At 39.1% G+C, this 26,632-nt stretch overlaps 1 protein-coding gene across 10 annotated transcripts in view; it reads right to left on the bottom strand.

The window, feature by feature from the left end:
• The window catches only part of NR1H4 (nuclear receptor subfamily 1 group H member 4), a 32,282-nt gene extending 9,237 nt beyond the window's left edge, over positions 1 to 23,045 (bottom strand). The window contains exons 1-9 of one of the 10 annotated variants that reach the window (XM_053406075.1): positions 22,895 to 23,045; positions 19,174 to 19,316; positions 18,676 to 18,813; positions 13,065 to 13,427; positions 10,734 to 10,874; positions 4,555 to 4,688; positions 3,277 to 3,375; positions 2,332 to 2,431; positions 820 to 966 (exon numbers count right to left, since the gene is read on the bottom strand). In XM_053406075.1, coding sequence (XP_053262050.1) covers positions 820 to 966; positions 2,332 to 2,431; positions 3,277 to 3,375; positions 4,555 to 4,688; positions 10,734 to 10,874; positions 13,065 to 13,427; positions 18,676 to 18,760 — 1,069 coding nt within the window. In that variant the 5' untranslated portion in view covers positions 18,761 to 18,813; positions 19,174 to 19,316; positions 22,895 to 23,045. Of the gene's footprint in view, positions 1 to 819; positions 967 to 2,331; positions 2,432 to 3,276; positions 3,376 to 4,554; positions 4,689 to 10,733; positions 10,875 to 13,064; positions 13,428 to 14,352; positions 14,415 to 15,690; positions 15,783 to 18,675; positions 18,814 to 19,173; positions 19,317 to 21,540; positions 21,612 to 22,497; positions 22,818 to 22,894 lie in introns of those variants that run through there. The other 9 variants (XM_053406076.1, XM_053406073.1, XM_053406084.1 and 6 more) reach the window with 9 other exon arrangements.
• Positions 23,046 to 26,632: the final 3,587 nt, after the last annotated feature.

Raw genomic sequence — 26,632 nt, 5'->3', positions numbered from 1 at the left:
AGCAATTTTATCCTTGAAATCATGGCAGCAAAACAGGCAGCATATATGGCAGTGTGACTATCTGACCGACACACCTTAACACCTCATTACCCTCTCATTTATATATGAAAAGATGACGTCTTTTGCGTGTGTGTACCTAGTAATGATGCCATTACAGTGCAAGGGTTGGTGTGTTGAGGTTGGATATGAGTTCAGATCCCAACCCTGCTGTGACATTTACTGGGTGGCCTTGAGAAAATCAGTAACTCTGTGAGTTGAGTTGCTGCAGAACTGTTAGAATTAAAATGTATTTTGGGTACAGAAGCACACTGTAAAATAATAATAATCTGCACGCAGCATTAAACTCAAAATCTAACCATTCTTTCAGAGCCAAATATATAATGAATGTATTTACACATCCACTGTAATTCAGTGCAATTTATTCCAAATGAACCCTTTTACCTTACTAATCTAGGCTTCCCCTCCCAAAGGTACACATTAGCAATGGTAGACCTTGTACTATCTTTTTACATAGTAATAACTGAAATGGGTGAGATGGTTTTATTGGAATGAATGTGCAAGAAGTACATTTCATTGCCCTAATTTGTTTATGCATATCCTTGAACAAATATAGTTGGTTACAAAGAAACGGTTTTATTCTTGGGGCTTATATTTTTAGGATTAAACATTTACTTGATAACCTTTGGACTCCAAGCTGACTAAGTAAGCTTGCTACTCAACACTGAGATGTGTAACATTCGCAAAATGGGTGCTTTTTTTTTTTTTCCTGGCATTTCAAGGACTGGTGTAGTCCTTTTGCTATCCATTAGAGGCACCTACCACTGTTACGAATTCTTTCTTCCAGGAGGTCAGCATGTCCCACAGGAAGTTTCCTGTTGAAGATCTCAGCTGACCGAAGGAACATGGCTTCTACAGCTGAACCTTTCAGCAAAGCAATCTGATCCTCATGGTCCAGGGTCTGAAAACCTGGAATTAAAGTGCGTGACAATATCAAGCCAGTAGCCAGCATCTTTCTGCCAGCAAAGAATATTGTGCAGGGTGGCGGCACCTAAAGATGGTTGGCACATCTGCAGATTTGGCACAAGACCAGCTGACTATCTAATTACAGGCAGTTGTGTTTGAAGAGTGTATTCTGTTTTCTTTCTCAAGCCACCAGGCAAGAATCCATCCAAGTTTCTCACACGTGCACATGCTTGTAATCTTATTTAAGATTGCAAGGGTGATTACTTTCAACTTGATTAGCATATTATAAATTAAATTCTTGCTTCAGCTAAAGGAGAGCTGGTTGCATTATCCTCATTCAGGACTCAATTGAGTAGTTCTGAGCGCTTTCATTTGGCCACTGGCCTCGTTTCCCTCACTACCACCCTCACCCCCGGTTTTGTTTACATTACAAAAAGGAACTGGGGCTACAAAAAGGGATTTTAATATAACAATGAAAATATAAAGCAGCATGTAGATAAGAGAAACATGCACATTGCGATCAGTATATTTCTTTACTAATTATTTTGGAAGGAAGCATGATTGCCTTCAGCCAGCTGACATGGATCCCCAAAAGATAGAGGTCTGTGAATGTGTCCTAGCTTATCTATATATATTTTCCAAGCCAGGCAGAGGTATCAAAATAAAATAGAAGCATTTCAGCAGCAGACATTGAGCTGGGCTACCTAAAGCCAACTCATGTAAACATGGGTGATAACCAGTGTTCTTCAACCTTGGTCTTAGGTATCCAGATGTTGTCGGACTACCACTCCTATCATTCCCAGCCAACTTATCCAAAGGTCAGTGATGATGGAAGTTGTAGTCCAACAACATCTGGGGACTCAAGCCTGAAGAACACTGTGGCAAATGAGAGAGTACCAATACCTATCCAGTCCACTTGTACTGAGAGATCCATATGGAACCAAATGGTGGGAAATGGTCACTTAACAATAGGAATCTAGCAAAGCTGGCTTTTGAGGTTTATGGGCACAAACAAGTTGAAGGATATCACAAAACTATTTGTCAACAAGGGAGAAACAAAAAATAGACTGTACATTGCTGGGGCAAATACCTGTGCTCATGTACATTGCAAAGGAGTAGTGCAATGTATGTTGATGGTGAATTTATGGTAAAATGGAATTAATGTTGATAGGGCATTTGATCTTAAACTGCTCAAGTTTCTAAATTTTGAGGATAGTTTCCAGTTTTTGATTAAGTTTGGAGGTAGTTCCTTCCCCCCTTTTTTGGTGTGAATAAAACAAGTACACCAACACAGACATACAGCAGTGAAGCTGTCTAACCAAAACACAGAGAGGAAGTGTTAGGCCAAATGTATTTAACATATTATACCTGGTAATCTTTTGGTGAATTCCACAAGGACCTGTACGTGACTGGTGGCCATTTCCGTTAAGATAAGAAAATTTTCTTCAGCGCTGAATTCCTCTTGCAACTGAGCATTAAAATGGAATTGTGTTGTTATTAATAATAATACTAGTAATCATATCAATAGTAATAGTCAGCTTTATTTGTGATATGGTGCATAAAAAGACTTTAGAATTGGGTGGCTCCTTTCAACTGAATGACTCAAGATAATATGGGTTATGAAAGGTTGAGAAAACTGATTATGCTGGACTGACAGCATTTAACAAGTGTTTTTTTAAAGTTCTTTTTAAAGGAGCTGGAGGTCAAGTATTGCTGCGCAAGGTGAAGAAGAATAGCAGTCTTTCTTTCTGTGGGTGGAGTGTGGTGGCTCTTTCCACACCATACTACGTAGAGCAAATGCACCTCCTGTAAACTCATGTAACAACTCAGGGCCACGTAGGGAAAGAAGCAAAAGAGGCTGAACGTGGTAGAGCCCGAAACACCCTTGAATCCAGAGGAGAAGTGAAAACCATGAAGGGGGAGCTAGGGAAAAGAGCAGATTAGGTTGACCTATTCCTTTCTCCTCCCTACTTCTCCTGTATTTGCTGTTCAATGGCAGCGGCCTCTGTATGCTGCCATCACCATTAGGCTGCATTTGCTGAATGGGAGGTGAAAGGAAGTGGGGAAGTGAGAGAGATGAAGTGGCCCTTCTTTTCTTCTCCTACCTGCATGCATTTGTTTACCTGCATACAAAACTTCCACACTCGGCGCTCTGTATTTGGAAAGCAGGTTTGTGCCCAAAATCTATTAATCCTTACTATTTTACAAGGGGAGACGATTTCTAGAATTGCTAGAATTTAAACTGGAAATGCTTCAAGCAATTATTGGATTCGGAAACGCTTACGTATCTATTGTATTAAATGGGATACTTACAAGCTTTTTAGACACTTCGGGAGGGATTCGCTGTTTATTATATGAATCCATGATATAGTGAAGAAGATTCTGCTGTTCTGGGGTTAGTTCTACTTTCTCCTATACTGGCAATAAGAAACCATAAGCATCAGTAGCTGGATAAGATTCCCTGCCTCATATTTTAACTGTACTGTACAGATTTGAGCCGTTTGGTGCCAAGAACAGAAGCAGCTATTCCTAAATTATATATGCATGTAATTGCATTCTTAAATTATATATGCATGTAAACCTGAATATGATACAGATGCATTTTTCAGGGGATTCATACACTTGAAATGACAATTGTCTTTCCAAAACCAGCACTAGATATTCTATTCAATGATATAGGGGACGGGGATCCCATTATAGCCATAGTAAGACACCTTCCACCAATAAATGAATACTTCAGATGGACCACACCTACTGCTACATCACTGTCATGGCCCTCAAATGAGACCGGTGTCTCCAGCAGCAGAAGCTCAGAGAAGGAGTCAGACCCACTTCCCATCCTTCTAAAGCAGGACCCTCTACCTTGGACCCTGAATTCCTTGCACTAAAACTTCGAAAAGTACCACTGCCCACAAACTCTGAGAGGTTAAGCAGGAAGGCCCTGGAAAATGTTCCCCAATCAGGTAGGTCACTGAATTATACTCCTGAGAAGAAGTCAGGAACTGAAAAACTATATATGTTCCCTAAAGATACAGCACTAGAGCTTGCAGAAATATTCTCTTGGCCAGCTTATAAAACCCTGGTAGTTGCTGAGGTAGCCAACCTCTGACCAACAGATTTATGAGAACTGTAGAACTGTAGACTGAAACTTCCCTGATCCAGCTAACCAGCTGACTCGCTGTCCTCTTGCCTGAGCTGTCACCTCTCTGGGATGGCAGTGGTTTAGGACAATCACAAACCACAACATGAAACTGATGGAACATACTTAAAGAACATCTGACCATTAACAAGGCTTTTGGGGCACAATCACGCAAATTAAATGCAAGTAATGCACTTTACAAAGTATGAAAATAAGCCACAGCAGTACATCTTGCAATGCTTCTCCAGTGTGATCTTTAAGGCTGAACACAGAGACCAAACATCTTTAATGTCAAATAGCATATTTAACTATCTGCATGAATAATTAACAAACTCAGTGACTGATCTATAAAAAAATCAGGAAGTTACTAATAGGTAATTATTCTCATGCAATCTTCTATGCTTATTAGTTGTAGCCAACTACACAACAATATGTTACAATAATTTTATTACCTTGTAGAGTTTGGTTGTAGTTGACATTTGCTTCAGGTCAGGTCCCTCAGTATCTTCACCAGTTGTCTGATCTACTGGCTGTGATATATTCTTCCTAAGCCGTTTCGACTTGCACTGTATTTCTGTTAACAAACCTGAAACGTTGTGCATAAAGAATATATACACCAGACATTTCAGCATGTGTATGTGCCACATTACACATAAACATTGGTCCACATGTGTTTAATATATTCTTTGAGCATTCATTCATTTTACTAGCTCAGGCTTGCATTACAACTACATACAACCTCTCCTAGATAGTGATAGTCTAGCTATCCATGCTCTGGTCACCTCTTAGACAACTGAGATGTGTTGTTCACAGGACTGCCCTTCAAGACAGTTAAGACATCGCCACTAATACAAAAGACATACGGTATGCAAGGCTTTTAAATGAAACAACTTGCTGGGAACATACCTCGGTGGTATTAATATAACTTCATTTGCTGTCAGTTTAATTCTGAGACCAATTCAAGCTGCAAATGCTGACCTTTTAAAGCCCTAAACAGCTTAGATTCCAAGTACTGAAAGGAATGCCTATCAATTTGCCTGGAAGCTACATGCGTTTCTTCCCTGCTATTAGAAATAAGGCAGGAGATGATCAGGCAAATGGTACTTTTGATTGTTCTAGCTTGTGGGAGCCTATCTGGTGACACCTGTAACTAGCCTTCTAATGACATTTTTATTCTCCCTGCCCTTTGTATCTCAGTCTACTGTTTCAATCAGTGTTTTGTTCTTTTGTTCTAGTGTTGATTGCATTTTAGTTTTTTATTTTATGAGATTTTTTTAAAGGGTAATATTTAAAATTGCCTAAATAAATTAAAGCATTAAACTGTGTATGTATAGTGAACTGTCTTTCAACACTCCTAGGTACAGATTAAATATGAGGATGAGGAGCAATATCTGTAGGGGACCATTTTTGATTGGATTAAAAACGGGAACTATGGTTTAAGTTCTACATTTGCGAAGGTACCTCAGAGACTGCCTGAACTCTTAGATTCCAGCTCAGTCGCTGAGATCATTTGCAGAAGTGTTCTTAGTTGTTACCCAAGTTGGCGAGGCTCATTTGAAAACAACATGAAATCAAGCCTTTAGTGTAATTGGCCCATGTTCATACTCTACAAATTAGCAGGCGTCTTCTGCTTCAACTTTTAAAAGCCTTCTGAAAACTTTCCCATTCCATCTGGCTCTGCAGGAAATTAAGAATACATATTTTCATAATAGTTAGCTGATTTCTAATTTTAACTTTTTAATACGGTTTTTATTGTATTGTTTTTATGTACAATTGTTGTAAACTACTCTGATTGTTTATGAATAGCGGTATATGTGTATATGTGGTGTTTAATTCTCTCTATCTCTTTCGTATTAATAGAACACAAAAATTTGGTAGGAGTAGAAGGAGATAATCTGCATTTCACGTAGGGAACTAACACTGTTTACCAACCTTTCTTCTGGTTGGTAATTGTTTCAGCTGAAATAATCATTTCGTATCTACTCTACTTACTTTAAAATATTGGCATTCAGACTCAAAGAATAAAACACACAGCCTCTCAAATTGCCACAGAAGGTCTCCACAGTCTTTTGATCGGCTAAGGAGGTTGCAGAGCAAGTGATGATGCCCAGAAACTCCCTCCCTCCTCCCATTCCATTCATGGAAGATTCTTTTGTATGAAAGAGCCTTCCATAAAAATAACATTGGACACAACTCACTACTGTAGTGAAGCTGCATGAAAAGTATCTTTTTACTAGCACAACAGTAAGTCATCCATGCATTATATACCCAGATGATCATGTGAGTCAAGGTTGGCTATCCCCACAGACTGGATAAGGGAACATCCACAGACACAGTTAATATATGACAATATGTTTTTTACTGTTCAGAAATAATAAATGGTAAGAGAGGCTATGATTTCCTTAATATGGAATATTTCATCTTTTGCTACATTGTGTTAATAAGATCTACCTTAACTTCAGATGACATCCTACCACTACACAGAAGCAGGCAAATATTAATCCAAAGGCAGAATCATCATAACAATTTAAATTAAAGTAGTTTTTTTAAAAAACAGGGTCACCTTAGTTCCCTACTTTTGAGGCTAGAGAACAGGAAAATAGCCTCTTTCAGTGACTAGATATTGTTAAGGAAGATATCAATGAAAATACCTAATTCAGTGGTGAATGCTTTTAATATCCTGTATATTATAAAGTTATGCACCATAGAAAGCAAGCTTCCTCTATCACTGAAAGAAGAGGAAATTTAAAGGATTAAAATATCTTGAAGGAGCAAAACAGTATTTATGATAATGACGCAAGCGCTAGATTTGGCATTGACTTTCATCGTTTCACTACTGGCTGTGTGATGTGTGGAGTTTTTCACCATCTTTAACCGGTCCAAGCTGTTCCTATATGTCTATCACATGCCTCTGGAATGGTTTAGATAAAACATTGGAATGTTTTAGAAGCAAGTTATATCTCAAAACACATGCCACACACAAACACTGGAACCTCAGCACATTGTGTTTATGCGGGTTTGTTTGTTTGATGTGCATCTTCCTCCTTCCACATACTATAGTGACACATAGTAACACATGGTGAACAAACTCTTATTTGTTATATTAAAATGTGTATGCTACCATATAGGTGCCATTTAAGGCTGTTTAATAAAATATATAAAACAGTGGACAAAAATCATATGTAAATAACAACAACAATAATAATAATAGCAGTTAAGAAAACACCTAAGACAGAAGCAAACCCATTTTACCCACCAAAAGCCCAACAGATTTTGTGTAGTGCCTAAAGGATAGCAATAAAGTTGTCAAGAGGATCTCATTTCAAAACCATAATTGGGCTACAGGAGCAAGGGGAGTCTCTCCCAGAGCCACCTTCCTGGCCTCCACAGGTGAGGTTACTAAGAGAAGGCCTTCTAAGACAATCTTGTATTTTCTGTAATGCAAGGATAGAGAAACTGCAGCTCTCCAGATGGGAGTTGGAGTCCAACAATATATGGAGAGATGTAGGTTCCCCATTCCTTCTGTAGAGTGCAAAGTGGATCTGAGAGAAGATCGTTTTCAAATTCTGCTTCTTTGAATTAGGTATGCAGCTTTGGGTGAAAAACTGTATTTTACATAGATAGAATGACATTATTATACATTGAGTTGTCTGTGATACATGACTAATCAGGAGCACACAAGTAAAACCATAAACATTGCTAAGATTACTTCATCTCCCTCACTTTTTGCAATATAGCAAAATTGCGCAGGGATAACTGCAGGACTGTAGTCTGAGTCAATGAAGCAAAGTCCAAGGTGATGTGAATTTCAAATAAAACATTTCACTTGAAGTCAATTGACAAATAGGAATTTAAAGATTAAACACTCTGGCAGACCTTGAATTAAATATATATCTACTACCACTCCTTATTTCAGGGTTGTTAGGCAAGCGGTTTGCAAAATGTCCTCATTGCTGTACTTCACAAGAAGGTGCTTATGTTTAAGTTATGAGTTATATGAGCCTCGTCGTAACGAAGTACAGGTTTCCATTGCAGAGGATGATTCAGGTGGCAGCACCTATTGCTGGTCTTTGTTTCACACAAGACAATCTGAGAAAACGATCAGCTGCTTTAAAAGTTTCCATTTCCAGTATCCTTGGTCCGTATTGTTTACAATGGCCCATTTTCCCCAGTTTATTCTATTATTAGTCATCAGGACAATATGGTAGTCCTCCCTCCCAGCTCCATCTCTCTAAAACAGATAAAGCTGGTTCTGGATTCAGTACTGGGGGGGGGTTTATTTTTATGCAACACCTACAGATTCACTAAGTGTTCCTATCACATTGGCAGCACTTTTGTTTGTGTGTTTTATGCATTGGGTGGAAATAGGGCATCTCTCAAGATCTCTGTGGTTTGTTAAATTTGCAGAATGGAAGATTAATTATATTATAATTCTTGCATGAATTCCAAACGCTGACAGAGGCTGTTGTTTTCCACAAAGCCTAACAGTTAATATAGCATCTCACGATCAGATTGGAGGATAGAAGTATATTAAAAACTCAGAGTAGATTAATTTCCTGTAGGAACCTAAATTGGTTTGGCACTACAGTTGTGCCAAGATGATTGGAGCTATCAATAGGGAACACAAAATGCAGCCTTAATCCCATCCTTGCATTTTTACAAAAGGCAACATTGTGAAGTTTTAAGTGAAATATAGCTATAGCTCTCATGCCAAACTAATATGGAGGGTTTAAAGGACCAAACTACATATTATGTGGGAGATCTGCAACTGCACATCCAATTTCTTTCTCCTTTGCTGAGTTACAGCTAGAGGACTACTTGTCTCCATATTCCTCCTCCTCATCCCATCTACTCCACCAAGGAGCAAACAGCACTTGGGGGGGGCACCTATTTGGATCATGAAAATGCTTAAATGTCAGCATTTCTATATTGCAGAAACTTAACAAAGCCCAAAGCATTTATTAGAGCAGGTGCTGCCAACATTTTTGGACCAATGGGCACATTCAGAATTTTCAGAAAGTGCAATGGGCAGCCGTCAGAGAATGGCTGCTGTAGGAATGTGGCAGAATACAAAATGACTGCCGCATCTAGAAGAAAAGAAAAAGCCAGGAGCGCAGCATGGTGCTGCCATGCCCCACCCAATCAGAAAAAAATCCACCTACATCAGCCACCACCATGCTCACTCACAAAGAGACTCTTTGAACACCACTTCTGTTGAGAACAGATGGGAGGCTAGGTGTCCAATCTTGGCATTCAATAAAATGTTAGCATGTTGAACGGGACACAAGCAATGTAGGAAAGGCTCAGGGAGTGCAAATAGGAACTGATCAGGAAGAGAAAACAGTCTCTGGTGCATTGTTGAGTTTTGAAGAGATATTTACTGAGACCTGAGGATCCCTTTACTGGAGGCTTCCAGTGAGATTATCAAATTAGCCAGTCCTTAACAAACACTGAGGTCCAGCGTCGAGAGCCTTCTGGTGGTTCCCTCACTTCAAGAAGCAAAGTTACAGGGAACTAAGCACACGGCCTTCTAGGTAGTGGCTCCCGCCCTGTGGAATGCCCTCTCATCAGATGTCAAAGGAATAAACAACTATCTGATGTTTAGAAGACATCTGAAGGCAGCCCTGTTTAGGGAGGTTTTTTAATGACTGATGTTTTAATGTATTTTTAATCTCCTGTTGGAAGACGCCCAGAGTGGCTGGGGAAACTCAGCCAGATGGGCTGGGTATAAGTAATATATGATGGTGGTGGTGCAGATGTAAGTCCCCAAAACAGGGAAATAAAGACCAGGGTGCCCCTTTTGCTCCAAAAGCAATTGACTGCAACAAAACATGTCTCTCTCACATCAGTCTCTACAGCCACAGCAGGTGCTGCAACCTTCCAACAGTTTGACTTCACCCCTGAAGGCACACTCCTCCATTGTCCCCTGAGACAGACGGATGCCAAGAAGTTGACTACAGTTCAAGGTATTTCAGCCATTCCTGCTATTTCCCATTATATTATCCATTTTCCTTAAGTGCAGCTGTCAGTACCTATGTCCCTTTTCTGGCCTCATGATGTGCTATGCTCACTTAAGGAAGCTTCTGTGATATGCTCCTCAATAAATGCTGGCTTCTGTCACTGTTTTCTATATTATTTAAATATTGCTACCATATTACTCAGTTTTACTTCTCATATATGCAGTCCCCTTTGAAGAGAGACTGTAGCTCACCAGTAGAGTACCTGGCGTCTGCAGGTAGGGAAGTCTGAAATCCTGGAGCACTGCTGTCATCCAGGGTCAGCAGTGCTGAGTTAAAGGGGCCAATGATCTGACTTGGGCTTATGTTCAACTGTCCCATTTTTAGAAAAGACTGAATGGAATTGTTCACTTCACTAAATAAATCACATAGATTTTGCTTTCCCAGTTTGCCAAATTGTTTTTATTGCACTCTTTGAGGTCCCTGAGAGAGCACCTTGAGCACCTATGCAACCATAACCTGAAGACTATCTTGGGTTTTACCACCCTTTCCACAGCTCCTACAAAATGTGAATGCAAACTACACAGGGTGAGGCCCAGGCTTACTCACACTCAGAGGAGACACAATTGAATCAATGGACATTGATTATGCAATGCAAATATATTTATACATACACTCCGCCAGCATTCCTACTTCCTTGCACTTCTGAAGACGGCACTTCTGACACTTTCTCCTCATATACATGTCCATCTCACAGTTCCCTCCATTTTTGCACTTGTATGTAGCATTTTTGGTGATACTTCTTCTGAAGAAGCCTAGAGAAAGAACGAAACATGCAAAATAAGATCTCAAAATAATAATAATAATAATAATAATAATAATAATAATAATAATAATAATAATATTTATTTATATCCCACCCTCCCCAGCCGAAGCCGTGCTCAGGGCGGCTAACAACAATAAAATAATACAACATTCTAAAATCATTTCATTATAAAATTAATTCAAATCAAAAATATGAAACTAGTTTCTGTTTTGAAAGAATGAATTTATTAGTATCAACTCTTCAGTAACGCAAATACCTTTTAACCCAGTAGAACATATGTTCTGCTTAATGGATATTTATTTCTGTCCCTTATGATAAAGAGATGTAGCCGATCTTATATTCCCATTATCCAAGTACCTGGAGGCCTGGATCATGATGTGTGTGCAACAGAAATATATGTAAAAGCCTAGAAATCTGGAATGTGTTTATAAAAGGGATCAGTAAGTTCAGTGCTCTTTCTCCCAAGTAGGCAATTTGGTGCTTCCAAAAAGCAGGGCAGGATGAAGTCACTTGGCCCCAGCATCCTACTATTGGAAGTGCATTGTCTTCTGTGTGCACAAAAGGATTTCAGTTTCCTCTCCATCCTTTTCACACACACACACCATGTGTCCCCAATGGTTGGGGGACTTTCCAGAGCAGTTGGGTGGGGGGAAGTCCTGTTGCATAAGAAGCCCACTCATACAACACTGGATATCACTCCTTTGTAAAACAGAAATATACCACCTCTAAAGTGTATCTAGTTTATAATTCCCAGCTTAGACATGCCTCTCAGTAACCAGCCACCATTTTTATTGCAGAATAATAAAACTGCTTCTTTTATTTAAAAAGAAACAAAACAAAAACCTTGCACTTCACTGTCCATTTGACGTTGCATCTAAAATGTCTTGTGTACAGTCTCCATTGAAATATATTTGACTGACACTGACCACTTTTGAAATGCAAATTATGTGGTGCTTTCACTCAGAGCCACATAGTTGCTGTTTCATAATTCCCTAGAGTTTAGTACATTTCCATACGGAGATTAAGGAAGGGAAAGGTTAGATTTAAAGCTGAGTTCTTCGGTGCATGTTGAAAACATTTTCCTACTTTTAAAATAAATCATAATCTGCTTTTTTATCTTAAAGAGATTTTTAAAATCCATGTTTTATCAAAAATTCATCATCAATGCAAAAATGGTACCTGCAGACATTATTATTAGCAGCAAACAGGTTGATTTTATTAAGAGTTGATTGGATAAAGAGGTATCTTACATTCTATTGAAGTGAGAAATAAAATACAAAGCCCATAGAATATCTGTCTTACTGAAAACATTTGGTGATGCAAGTGCAATTAGCATTTATACACCAATTTATTTCAGATACGTAATGGTATCCCACTAGAAGTTTATAAGATATCCCACTGAAAAAAGTCCTGCTAACCAATATACTTTATCATCTGGTTTATTAAGCAAGGCTCCCATAAATCTCCTAGGAACCATGTGCAAATTTGTCTCTCAGTTAGGAATACTGTGTCACATGAAATTCCATTTTTAATAGATTACTAAGAGCTACCTCAAGCAGTGATGCTCTGCGCACACATAGATCTCTGTGAACAAAGGAATGGGCAGGCCAGTCCACTCACTTCACTGACATTATTGGGGCGGCCAATTCCAGGCAAAGAACTCCACCAACATTGGCAAGGGAATGCATTAGAAATCCAAGTAATTACAAGATCAAAATGTCTAACTTGCCATGGGGTGTATTCACTTCAATGTGCAGTCAGTCCTTGCCTCGCTTGCTAATCCTTTGCTAAATAACAAACGGCTCCACCACATAGTCCCTGCCTTCATTCACAAACTCTTCTTCTGATAAATACAGTGGTACCTCGGGTTAAGTACTTAATTCGTTCTGGAGGTCCGTTCTTTTTTTTCTTTTTTTATAGGAGGTCCGTTCTTAACCTGAAACTGTTCTTAACCTGAAACACCACTTTAGCTAATGGGGCCTCCCGCTGCCGCTGCGCCGCCAGAGCACGATTTCTGTAACCTGAAGCGTATGTAACCTGAAGTGTATGTAACCCGAGGTACCACTGTAAAAGCAAACAGAACTTCCTATTTAGACCAATTAAACTACTATTGGCCAATTACATGGTCACACAAAAATAACCTATATTGTTCTACTTGCAATAATTTTGTTCATCGCACCTTTGCATCCTTCACAAGTCAGGGCATTATAATGGTACCCAGAGGCCTTGTCGCCACAGACCACGCACAACTCCTCTCCTTTCGTTCTCCCCCCTGAAGGACCCATTCGAGTCTTCTTGGCTACAGGCATTCCCTCGAGGTCTGGCTCCTTTAGGGGAAAGTTATCAGAGGGTAGTTTTCTGAACTCATACATTACAGGCGAATACCATTCTTCAGGCTGTTGGGGATAGAAGCCAAAGCTGGAGTAATAAGGTGGCGAAGAAACAGGAGGCTGCACTGGAGAAAAGTGCACAGCGTTGTACTGTGAATAGGGTGACACATCGGAATCTTGCACTGGGGAAGTCATTGCCTCGGGAAGTAAACCTAGAAAACAACACAAAAGAACATTTTCTTTTATAAGGAACTTACTTCAACAGCTCTACAGTGGTACCTTGGGTTATGTACTTAATTTGTTCTGGAGGTCCATTCTTAACCTGAAACTGTTCTTAACCTGAAGCACCACTTTAGCTAATGGGGCCTCTTGCTGCCGCCGCGCCACTGGAGCATGATTTCTGTTCTCATCCTGAAGCAAAGTTCTTAACCCGAGGTACTATTTCTGGGTTAGCTGAATCTGTAACCTGAAGCGTATGTAACCCGAGGTACCACTGTATTCCCTAAAAGAAACCCATAAATCACATTATGTTCATTATAATTTATTTTTATTCTTTTGCTGCTTCCTCCTCAACCTGTATTTAATTTCAGTCAATGTGAATGAGATAAACTGCTTCCATGAATGGGTCCATGGCTGTGTACACACCACACATTTAAAGCACATCCCATCCCCAAAGGAATCCTGGAAACTGTAGCCTGTTAAGGGTGTAGTTAAGTAGGAGGAAACTACAATTCCCATTATTCTTTCTGTAGGAATGTGCTTTAAACGTATGGTGTCTGAGAGTATCTTTAAGCAATCCATTTCTTGTACTTCCTGGATGTCTCTCTCAATTAGCCAAGTTCTAAGCTATAATAAAGGTTTCTGTTCTGTTAAGACTTTGGCTTATCCACCTGATTCTTAAGATAGGCTGGATCTACACTGATCTGTAAAAACACTATTAAAGCCTATTAAAAACATTAGATAGTTCTCAGTGCGATTTCCTATTGCCGACAGATCGCTGCTCTGCAGCGCTGTCTGGTGTCACATTTTTATAATGAATTTTTAATGTTATAACCGACCAGTGTAGACACCAGGAGCCAAAGCTACAGCATTCTGACATATAAACAAAAAATATTATACTTTCAGTATCTTCCCCACCCTTTCCGCTCATGCATGCTTCTGTTCCTCCATGATTCCCCCATGAAAATGGCAGGAAAGATCTGTAGGCCACTATATGCCATTCCAAATTTTGTCATTTTACTCTCATGATTTTCTGGGCTAATGGGGCTGTAAACAGATTTTTTTCAGCAAGCAACTGACAAGGAAACGAACACTTCCACTAGATTTCCAGTACATAGTGGCTTGTACATCATGTGAAAGCTCAAATATAGTGCAGAAATCAACAGAATAAAATGCAATGTGAATGCAGCCAGAACTGGAAGGTACCTCAGATCACTTAGACCAACCCATGCTTACAGAAGTGCACACACACACACATAGATACAATTCTTTATAAAACACCCAGTAACAGTATCCTCAGGGCAACTTACAAAAAGAGTAAAAACAAAGTAAAAATGCATACAGTTTAATCTGATTTTATTGTTCTGAAAGCCACCTTGGGGTCCTTCTAGAATGTGGGATATAAATATTTTAAAATAAATACAAATTATGGAGCGGAAAATTGACAGGAAATAAATACATTCCACTTACACATCCTCTGTACACACAAGCAAAAAAAAAAAAAAAAAAGGTTCTATGGTAGGGTCAGGCAAAGGCAGAGTATGCTTTACAAATGATCCACAGGCCAAAATCTAGCTAGCAAATGCTGCTAGTTCCTGGTATTAATTAAAGGAATGCTGAACCAATCCTACAACAGACTTCTTGCATTCTTAAGCAAGGGTGCATATTCATAATAATTCAACACAGATTAGTTTTACCTAATTACAGGAGCTCTCTAGTATGTACTTTTGCTTTATAAGTTTTCCACACGGAGAACTGCTAGCATAGTCTATCAAACTGCTGGTAGTCTATCAAAAGAACAGAGCAAAAGAAACCAAAATAACCCATCTGAGGAAATAACATGCAGGGCAAGGAAAGTACGTAACAAACTAAAGCAAAATGCGCTGTGCAAGTGAGTTAGTTTCATTACATGACATAAAGATATCAGCTTCCTGAAAGCAACAGTGCAGGGAAACTTAGTTATACAGAGTCAGACTCTTGGTCTACCCACCTCAGTCTTATCTACAATGACTGACGGCTGCTCTCTAGGAAATCTGACAAGTGTCTCCCCTCCCCCCCCCATTCCTACCTGGAGATGACAGGGATTGAACCTGATATATTTCTAAGCAAAGCAGATGCTGTAGAATTTCTAAAATGTTGGGTGCTTCAGGTAACAAAGGTCAGTTTCTAGATACTGATTTATGTATAGCAAAAACAATGTTTTCTAGTACAGTATTTAGAACCACAAACTACAAGTCAGCTAGAAAAGCATCCTACCTTGAGGGACTGTTAATCTGACCATTTAAAAGACAAATCTAGTTCCTTCATCCAGTATGGCTTTCTCCCGCTTCCTTAACTTCCCAATACTTTACTCACAAGTGAAAATAAAAACTTCCTCTAAGACCAGCCAAGGAAACACTAGGCCAGAGGTTATATAGTTTACTGATTAACTTTATTATGAGGAGCCAGTTTGAAAAAGTCTGAGAAAATTGCTATATAACATTTCCAGCATAATTTGTTAAAATCTGGAAAAGTTGATCTCAGAACATCAAAAAGAGTGTGGATAATCCCATTAACTTGTACAACCATTCAGATTCACTTATTGGATTTTTTAAAAAAATTATGATATGTTCCATTACTTTATGCAACACCTATCTTACTGAAACAGCAGTCGGGTATTGTATAATTCACAATGGCAAGTCTTTGTCAGCTCTTTATCCCCACCACTGAGGCCAGGGCAGCTGAAACTGCCACTGACAGCAGGGGGGAAGGAGGGCAATGCCATCAGCTCCCCTGCCCTACACACACACACACACACACACACACTGCATACCTGTAAGGATTCTGCAAAAAATAACTAATGGATATATAACTAATGTTCTAGTCCTGTATTTAGTGTAGAGGGAATGTTGGGGGGTTGCTTCCAGATAGGGATTGCTCTTTATCTCATCGTCAGAACCAAAACATCCAGAATCAAAGAAGAAATCTTTGGGTGAGGAATTTGCCCCTTTTTTCTAGGGTGGAAGATCTACAGCTGGCAGCACATCCCTGTGGAGACTGGAAATAATGTTTCATTCAAACATGTTTGTAAACCATATTAAAGACCTAAAAATGGTGGGAAAGGAAGGAAATACATATCTCAGACAGATAATGTTTTAAGCACATTTCAAATTGCAAGTCAGATAATATGGAATGGTACTCTTCTCCCCTGCAGAAAGATTGTTGAGCCAGAGTATGAGCACTGGCATGTTAGGAGATCATGTCTAGGTAGCCTGCTGCTCCTGGCTACTTTGGAATTGGTGGGAATTCAACCCTTTTCTCACAAGTCATTTTATTTTCAATATTTAACTTTAATTTAATTGTTGATTTTTTTATGCCTTTGATCTTGCTGTCACTTTTGAGCCTGTTTATTATCTCTGCTATATAAAAAAGCAAAAGCCAGATGTTGAATTTTCTGCCAGAAGCAGCTTGATAAAAAAGCAGTTAGCTAACCCGCCTTATGATCTTCTTCTTGTTTAATCATTTTTGACCTTTGAGAAATTGCATTTCTTTCTCTCTCAACACAACGAACAAAAGGATTCAATCTTTCTCACCCCTCTCTGTAGAGCCAAGAATATTGTAGATTTTCAGGGGCTCTCCAAGTGTCAGCACAGTGTTCACACCGGTGGGAAGTAATATTACTTGCTAAATAGAAAACTTGCTAAACCTACAGTTCTGCTTCATTTCAGAGAAGACAGACAAGCATTGGCCTCAGTTTGTACCACATGTAAAGCCAGTCATTCGTAGAATGTGGCCATGGTGAGGCAATGCTTATCATGTCCTTGCTCCGGCCAGCCCAATATATATGGCAGGCATCGCCAAACTCGGCCCTCCAGCTGTTTTGGGACTACAACTCCCATCATCCCTGGCTAACAGGACCAGTGGTCAGGGATTATGGGAATTGTAGTCCCAAAACAGGTGGTGGGCCAAGTTTGGGGAAGCCTGATGTATGGAGTATAAAATTCTAATTGTCACCTCCCCCCATTCAAATATAGTAATAAAATTACAGAGCTTTCAGTTTCCTGCCTTTTAATGGCACCCAAGCTTGAAGCAGGCGGATTACTGTACTCTATCTGAGGCAGCTGTCTTACACTATCATCATTATCATCATCATCATCATCATCATTAAAGCGCTTTACTCATAGAAATGTTTCAAAGCCACTTTCACACACAACAGAAGTACAAAGGACCTGCAGGAAGTGGTGATGGTGAAGGAAACATTAAGTGTCTTAGGAGGCAGTGGGAGAAGAGCCTAAAATAATTTTAAAGTTAGTAGTACTGTTACATTTTGTTGCTCCTTTAAAAATTAAAAAGCCTTCTGTAATATTTGTGGCAGGGAGCAACAACGCTTCTGAAAGTAAAAACAAAACAGCAAAAGAATGCACAAATTTAGCAATATGTATTCTGATAAAATCCAGCAGCTGCTCATTAATATCCCAGGTTTGCCACAGGGTTTGTAGGGGAACACACTCATATTGCATATGGCTCTTAAATATAATGATGGGGAGGGAGGCATTGCAAGACCTTCATAGGAACACAAAACAAGTTATGATCAAGGTGGTGGAAAAAATCCAAAGCATTTAATGAAAATATATTTGATCATTGTCTTTCTCCTGTAGTAATGCAATGGAAATCTTGTAGCACCTTAATGACTAACACATTTAGTGTGGCACAAGTGTTTGTCACCTACAGTCCACTTGTCAAATGCATCCTGCTATAAGACATACAGTAATCATTGTTGCTGCAACAAATTAAACAGCTGCCCCTCTAGAAGTCTTATACAGTACTTATGAGTATAGGACTTTCTCTTTTGCTTTCAATTGTTAGATTTGCTTTATTAGCAACAACACCAACAGATATATCACAGCTGACCATCCAGTTCAGAACTCTGTATACTGAGCCTCTTCAGTGTTTGACAGGAGTGTTTCTTAGCCCTACCTTGAGATGCTGGGGAATCAACCTAGGAGCTTTTGCATGCAGATTATGCACTCTGTGGGTGATCTACAGACCTTTCTTTCCCATTATATTCTGATTTCATTATGCCATAATTTTTTCACAGTTGTGTTACAAATCATAACACAAAAATGTAAGAGATTAGCAAAACTGAGTACTTTGAACAAAAAAAATCACATGTAGCTCAAAGGAGTTTATCAGAAAATGTCAGCGTTACACCATTCTATGGACTGAATTAGCATTTTGCTTGTAATATATTTTTTTATTTACCAAATAAATGAGGAGCTTCGGAAAGAGAAAATCCATCTGCTGAAGGTAGGTGGGGATGCCCAATTAGGTTCATCTCTGATGCCATAGACTCTTGAATAGGCTGAGTTGCAGCAAATTAAGCTGAGTGTTGGAGGAAACCTTAAAAACATAAAGAAAACAAAATGCTACATTTGCTTGCAACAGCGGTCATTCTAAAGAGCCTGTCCAAATTTTCGGAAACATTCCATGTGGAGCATCTCCACGGATGCAGTTGTCTGGAGGGAGTAATGTGTGATTATTTCCATGTGGAGAGGCCTGTTTCTTAATTGTTATTCATGTGAGCAGAGCAGCCTTTTTTTTTTTTTTTTTGAGCTGGCACACCAAGAAAGGCCGCTATCAACTTGAAATGGTCACACATTCCCATGATGCATCTGAACTATTTTTACATATGTAAATCCATGGACGAGAGAGAGAGAGAGAGAGAGAGAAGGTGGGAATACTATGGGGCAGTATTCTAACCTAATAGTTGCTGTAGTGCATGAACCAGACCAGGATTGTCTATTTTCCCTTGCTCTGTTGTATGTTTCACAATATAATTATCGTGATAATTGTCAACATGTTGGGAATTCCAGCTGTTAATCGTAATCAGTGAGTTGTTTATGCTAGATAGGAGAAAAAGTAGAATGAGTCACTCGCTAGGATTAGGGGGGAGGTGCTCTTAATGAAACATCAGGCTCCCTAATTAAAATACAGTTGAGGTTATCCATGCATGGATAAAATAAACAATTTATTTTAAAAAAATCAAATGTGTTTGTTGAATGTCACATGTACTACATACCAATGGGACCTCTTATGGCTGGAAAACAAACTGTCAGATTAAATTTATGAGAAGCACCATCATACAATTCCCTTAGATGTCCCAGCACAACATACTAGCTTCCTGTCCAACACCTATGAAAATACTCTAGGATTCTACCCTGTGGAGTTATGTACTGGAATATGAGAGAAATCTTCTATTTTCCTACGGAAGGAGTAGGTCATGGCATGACACCTCACAGAAGAGAACAGGAACAACCATTTCATTATGAGCAGCTGGTTTCTGGCAGCTGGTTTTGGGCATCATTAAAGGGCTGCAAATTGTTATTTAATATATTATTATATTTTTACTGTCTGGAACGGAGGGGAGGGGCTTTTGAGATGTTTGCCAGGCCTTGGGTACTATGTACTACAATCTGGGGCACCACTACCTGCTCCACCTGAGGCAACAAAATATATTGGTCCAAACCCTGAAGAGAGGATAAGTTCTCAGTATGTATCAATAATGTTAACCAGAGGATAAAGCTGTAAAGAAGCGATTGGGTCTCTCAGACTATTTCTACACCCAGTTACACCTGTCCTTTTGCTGAATGTCAACTTATGTCAAGGTGCAAGTGGACTGGAGCTATCCAGCCAGCAGACCAGGGTAATTGCTGCTGGGATCAGTGATGGCCTAGAGATTTCTGCGTCTGAAATATTATGAATATTCAGAGGAAGTAAAAGGGTGCAATTAATTTAAACCTAAACTTAAAGCTTCTTATTAAAGAAAAAACAAAAGACAAAATAATTAGAATTCAATCAAGTCATTCAGTCCCCAATTCTATTAAAAGTTGGAGTCACTGATGTTTAGTGATTTATATTTTATTGAAGGATTATAGCAATAAGAACTCAATCCAGCTTTGCCAGTAACTGTAATGCTTGCTGAAATTCTTAATTAGCCAGTCACTTTAATGCTTATTTTGTATTGTTTTAAAGGTGTTTTATGTTTTATCATTGTACACTTCCCTGATGTTTTATGATACGACAGTATATAAATACTTTTATAAATAAATAAATAAATAAATAGAAACAGAATTTAATCGGGTGTGTATAGTGCATGTCAGTAACATCAGATTCTTGGCTGGGAAATTCAGATGCCACAGTAATATTAATAATACATTATTCCGCCATAGTTTTTAGGAAAAAATGGTACTTTGGTAAATCAGTACATTTTACTGACTGTTATAAAAGAGATAGGAAGCATGCACCGACATGCTTGTTATCTTTAACTGTAATTGAAAAAGTAATTATGATAAGTCAGTCAGAAAGTTTGGTATTTGTAAACTTTTAATTTCCATTGTAATACTTAATCAATATTTCTTCATGCTTTATTCTGACAATGGGGAAATAACAGTTGATCGCTACGACTGACATGGGCTGAAATGATAAAAGTGAAGTTCCAGGAAATGCTATGCTCACTCACCAGTGATTTCTTTTTCCTCACCTTGCTACATTCAATCCCACCAAAGTACTAACTTCTGAAGAGACTAATTATTATGAGACACCATATTATAGAAACTAACAGCACAATCCTAACAATGTTTAGTCAGAAGCGCTATTAAATTCAATGGCGCTTACTCCCTGTAAGGTGGGCTTAGGACTGCAGCCTAAGCTTCTTGATTATTTGTTTTTTAAGCTCTTTATGAAGCACACAAATTCCCGCACTTGTCAAAAAAAATATGATATGATGAATTTATTTAATTATAAAATTTCACGCTCAGTTTTAAATAGAAAATAATCCCCAAACAGGGTTCAAAACCAATAAAACAGAACAAAATTTACACACTTTTATAACAGTGTTTTCAAATGTTCCAAGCCAACTTGAATCCAACTTGGGAGAAAGGCAAGATATAAATAAAATAATAAATAATAGTAACAAAAACAAATTATTGATGAAAATCAATAAAGCAATAAAAACAGAGAAGAGTCACAAACAGTTGTATGTAACATATCAGAGAAATGATGCACTTATCACAGTATTATCCCCAAAACATTATCCACTAAACTTAACAACTAAAAGTAGTAGCTTACACTTGGTGTTTTCCTGAACTCTAGCAGTAGAGACACAGTCCACTCAGTAGTTCTGCATTCAGCTCAGAATCCTAATGATTTTCAAAGCAAGAACATTTTTGTGTTGCTTTTCTCACTTTTGCAGAAGGCTTCAACGATAACAGGCTGACTTTAGGTTTAGTCCTCTTTTCATTGGCTCAGCGCTGTCTTGGACAACGATTACTCATTAACAGTTCTTTCTTTGCTGAACTATCTAAACAGACTTGAAGTACTGGAACTTTATAAAAACTAGAGGGAGCAAATCCTGGGTAGGATATATGTCTTCTGGGATAGCAATTAAAAACCATATTGCTACGTTTGAACTTGCACGAGACAATTATTGTATGGATCCATTACAAAGTGGAGTTGCAGATACTGAAAGAAAGCAGAGACCTTTCAGATTTCACAGCTGCAGTCAGGAGTACCAGCTTGGCCCTATGACCGTGGGTGCCTGGGCAGCATGCATGGCACTGGCAATGAAATTTGTGGGTGCCCAGTCCCTGCATGGGGAATTTTGTGGGTGCTCAGGGAACTGGCACCTATGACTTCAGTGATGCATTTTTAACACTAGTCTTAACCTTCTGAAAACATAAATAAAGTCATCACAATATTGCTGAAAACAGACTGAACAGAGGTCAAATTACAACTAAAGATGATAATTGTCACTTCATATTTATATTTATATTTATATTTATATTTGTCTAACCAATATCCCCCACCCCCAAAGTGACAAATTGTGACTCTTGTCTTGGAAATCTCGCTTTCAAGTCCCACATCAGAGAGATAGGCAGTAAAAGACTACAGAATTAGGTTGCAATTCTAACCCCACTTCCTTGGGAGTAATAACCACGGAATTCAGTGGGAATTTCTTCTGAGTAAACTTGCCTAGGGGTGTGCAGCTTTGTAACCACCCTGTACGCCTGAGGCCTCCTGGCCTACCTGAATGCTTAAGCCTAGCAGCGAGGCTTGGACCTCTTCCTCCACCCAAGTGTTTTGTAGCTGGGAATTACCACTTCTTTGTCATGTCCTGCCCAATCCATGTTGTGCACCATCTTGATTCTTCAGCAGGTCAGCAGACTGGGACGCATGAGACTTCCATGGGTCACTTTTTGAGTCACACGACAGTCCTGTAGAAACAGCTCTCCGAATGACAGACAAAATGTCTTAAAATGCCAATAGGAAATGAGAATTTCTCCAGTTCAAGCCTGTTTACACATGGGGCATTTACTGAGGAGGAGCCTGGCTTTGCTTATTCACTTGTTTACAGGCAGAATCTAATACAGTACACAATATATTTTTCTCCTGTTCAGCTTCTGCTGTCTTGTTTTGTTCATACCTCAGAAACTGAACTTTTCCATTTAAGGGAACAAGAGTGCACTTCCTCCAGGTGTAAAGCAATCCATTTCCTGGCTAATTTGGTCAGATTATGGCCTGTCTAGGGCCATTTTTCCCCGACTGTGTCGAAACATTTCCTTCTCTATGGTTTGTCTGTCCTTTCTAGGAACTAATTGTATAACTTTAACCCTTCCTTTGCCCAAAGGCCCTGCCTTTATATCTCTTTTGCTCTTCTCTCCCTAAAAGGGAGCAGGGAGGGACTATTTAACCCTTTCCCCTCACAATAGCACTAGTGTAAATAAGTAATTCTGATAAAGGGGATACTTTGCTGTTTAATTATGATCACATTACATGGTGGCCATGCAGTTAAATTTTCTTTTAAAACGACCTTTCGGACATTCATCATGAAGCGCTGTGCTGTGCCTAGAGACATTGTGTATACTGCCTGTGTGAATACTAGCATAATGCCAAGATAGCAATGCTTATAGAGGGTACCCTGAGGATCATCTAGTTCAACCCCTACAATGCAGGAATATGCAGCTAGGGGATTGAACCTGCAACCTTTGCATTATCAGCACCGCGCTCTAACCAACTGAGCTGTCCAGCACATTAAATGTATAGTCATAGTCCAGTGAAATGAAGGTTATACTAGGCATGGGTAAAAATCAGTATGGGGATGGGGGTGGGCTGGATGGGGGTGAGATCACAGGTAGTTTAACCCTTCCATCCTGCTGTGGCTGCAAGATAAATCCCCTTTTCCAAATCCAATAATTGTATTGAGAGGGAAGCATCCATTGGATCAAAAGCCGAAACAAATATGCACACAAATGTGCAATACGTTTTTTCTTTGGCCCTGCTTCCCATTTCTAAGACACCCTGTGGGTCTTTTAACGCTGTACATAACAGTTTATATTATGCTCTGTCCTTCCCTTTCCCATAATATTGTTTGGGGCTCTATATTTTATTTCTTCATTGCTATGGATCCCATTATACTTTTCCTTTATTCATATTTTTACTTTGCCTGTTATATCTGCAACTGTTCAAGGTCTCTAGATAGTATTCAATGCTAGTCCTACTAAGGATAGATCCATTGAAGTTAATAAGTGTGACTAACTTAGGTTCATTAATTTCAGTGAGTCTGCTCAGAGTAGGACTTAGTTGAATACAGCTCTCTGAACTTCCCAATGCTATAAACATGACCAAATTGGAACCAAAAATTTATACAAAGAATTGTTAAGAGTTAATTAAATATGACAGTGGTAGCCTGGAAATATGCACTGAAATGTGTGTGCAGGGATAATTATGTTAAGTAGTAATTAGTGACTAGGTTGTTGTGGAGCAGAACATTTATGTGTTTTTAAAAAAGAGAATCAACAAAAAAATCTTTTAACGTCTTTACTGTATACCTGCTTATTTTATCAGTTTAATCATTGACTACATGTTGCTTCATCTCTCCGGTACTTAGGCTTTTAAAGTCAACAGATAATAATGTGAAAAATAAAACCTTTGTCACCCACTGCTGCATAAGATGTTACATAACTATCCTAAAAATGAGAAACCTTTGAACAGACTGCCAGTAATGCACACTGTATTAGAAAGAATTGAGTCAACTCTGATCTGGAAAGGTATTGCTAATTCCAGGAATTAATCACATATTAAACCTTCTACAAAGGACATGTTTCATGTCATGTCATGTCATGTCATGTCATGTCATGTTATTCTTCTCTGTTCTACCCAGGACCTTCCATGACTTCTTTCGATTTTGAAGGAAAATGCTGCTGTCTTTATTTCTTCCTATGTTGTTCTAACTAATTTCAGTTTTATACCTGTTGTATATTGCCTTGCTATCTCTGCTTGCATTTTACTTGGAGTACTCCAGTCCACTGCCTTGGTTGTATGTAATCCTTTCCTTCATGTGTTGCTTCGCAACGCATTTCTCCACACAACTGCTAATAAACTAATGGAATTCACTGCTGGAAGATGTAGTGATGACGACTAGGTTGGATAGCTTTCCAAAATGGTTGGGGTAGCCAGTATGGCAGAGCTTTCCAAACTGTGTGCCGCGACACATTAGTGTGTCAGCTGCAATATGTAGGTATGTCGTGCAAATGCTCCCAGCACTCCTTCCAGAGCTAGAAAGGGGTTAGTTTAACCTCCGGTTTGCTAGTAAAACTGAAATACTGTGTTGCGTGAAACGATGCACGTCTAAAAAGTGTGTCACCAACATAAAAAGTTTGGAAAGCTCTGCTGTATGGTGTATTGTTATTATTTATTAAAATTGTATACCGCCCTTCATGCGTAGATCACAGGGTGGTTTACAATATAAGAACACAAAAATATACACTATAATAACAGACAAAACCAGTACCCCCCCCCCTTTAAAAGGGCCTAGATGGTTTAATTAGCCAAAGGCCTAGGAGAAGAGGAATGTTTTTGCCTGGCACCTCAAGATATGTAACAAAGGCAACAGGCAAGCCTCCTGAGGCGATCATTCCACAAATGCGGAGCCACCACAGAAATGGCCCATTGTCATGTTGCCACCCTCCAGACTTCTCATGGAGGGGGCTCACGAAGCAGGGCGTCAGCTGATGATTGCAAGTGTAGTGGTTAGAAAGTCAGACCCAGGTTCAAATCCCCACTCAGTCATGAAGCTCACTAGGGTCACCTTGAGTCAGGTACTACGTACCTCTCCTTCTACCCTGCCTCACAGGGTTGTTGTTAGGAGAAAATGTGGAATATAAATGTAAGTATAAATTTTAAAAATCCTTCTTACAAAGACAGTATCCCTGTTACTTAGGAGCAAAGAACAGGACAGAATGCTCGCTTCCCAACTAGTGTGTCAGCTCCCAAAGGCTTCTGGGTGGCAATAACTGGAAACTGTATGCCTAACTACAATGCCTAACTGTTCTGAGGTTTTTTTTTTGTTGTTGTTCTTGTTCTTTTACAGTCAAGCTGTATATAAATTTTATGAAATAAATGGAATAACTAACTAACTAGATGGGCCTTGCTTTGATGCTGCTGGGTCATTTTTGCATTGTTTCATTCATAATTTTTATTGCCACCCAGAGCGGCTGGAGCAACCCAATCAGATGAGTGGGTTACATTTGTTGTTTGTTTGTTTGTTTGTTTGTTTGTTTCATCTTTCTTCCTGATACATTGATTTCATTCATCCAAGCTGTACAAATTTTCATATGATTTAAAATGATAGCATTGCAGAAAAAGGCCATCTTTCTTTCATCTTTAGATTATGCAAATGCTGTATATATTTCTATCCCAGCTGATTATTATAAGAATTTTGCAATGTTAGGGATTTGCTTACTGAGTTTGATTGTTTCCCTTTTCCCTCCTTTCCCTTTTTCCTTTTCTTTGGTTTCTGTAAGTCTGAGGGCAGGGATTGTGTCATTTTTATTTACACGTAAACTGCTTTGGGAGCCTTTTCAGGTGAAAAGCATCTCACTTCTCGCACCTTGGCTGCTCTGTTTTCTGCCTTACCACAAGACATGAGGTAGAAACACGTTCAGAAGTAAGTTAGAGGTCATCAGCAATGGTGGTTCAGGTGCCTTTAATAATATTCTGACTTTTCACTTACTGACTGATCACCAGGGCCAGTCCTGTCTTTTGGCATAGTGAGGCAGACACTGCAGGCAGCAGATTCTGTGCGTCATAAAAGGGGAGCAAAGTGTTAGTTACTCAATTCATTATTGCTGTATTTTTTTAACGAACAGAGAGGAAGAAAAGT

Source organism: Podarcis raffonei, chromosome 10 (assembly GCF_027172205.1).
Source record: "Podarcis raffonei isolate rPodRaf1 chromosome 10, rPodRaf1.pri, whole genome shotgun sequence".
Classification (NCBI taxonomy): Eukaryota; Metazoa; Chordata; class Lepidosauria; order Squamata; family Lacertidae; genus Podarcis; species Podarcis raffonei.
This window is presented reverse-complemented; position numbering and strand designations above follow the sequence as displayed.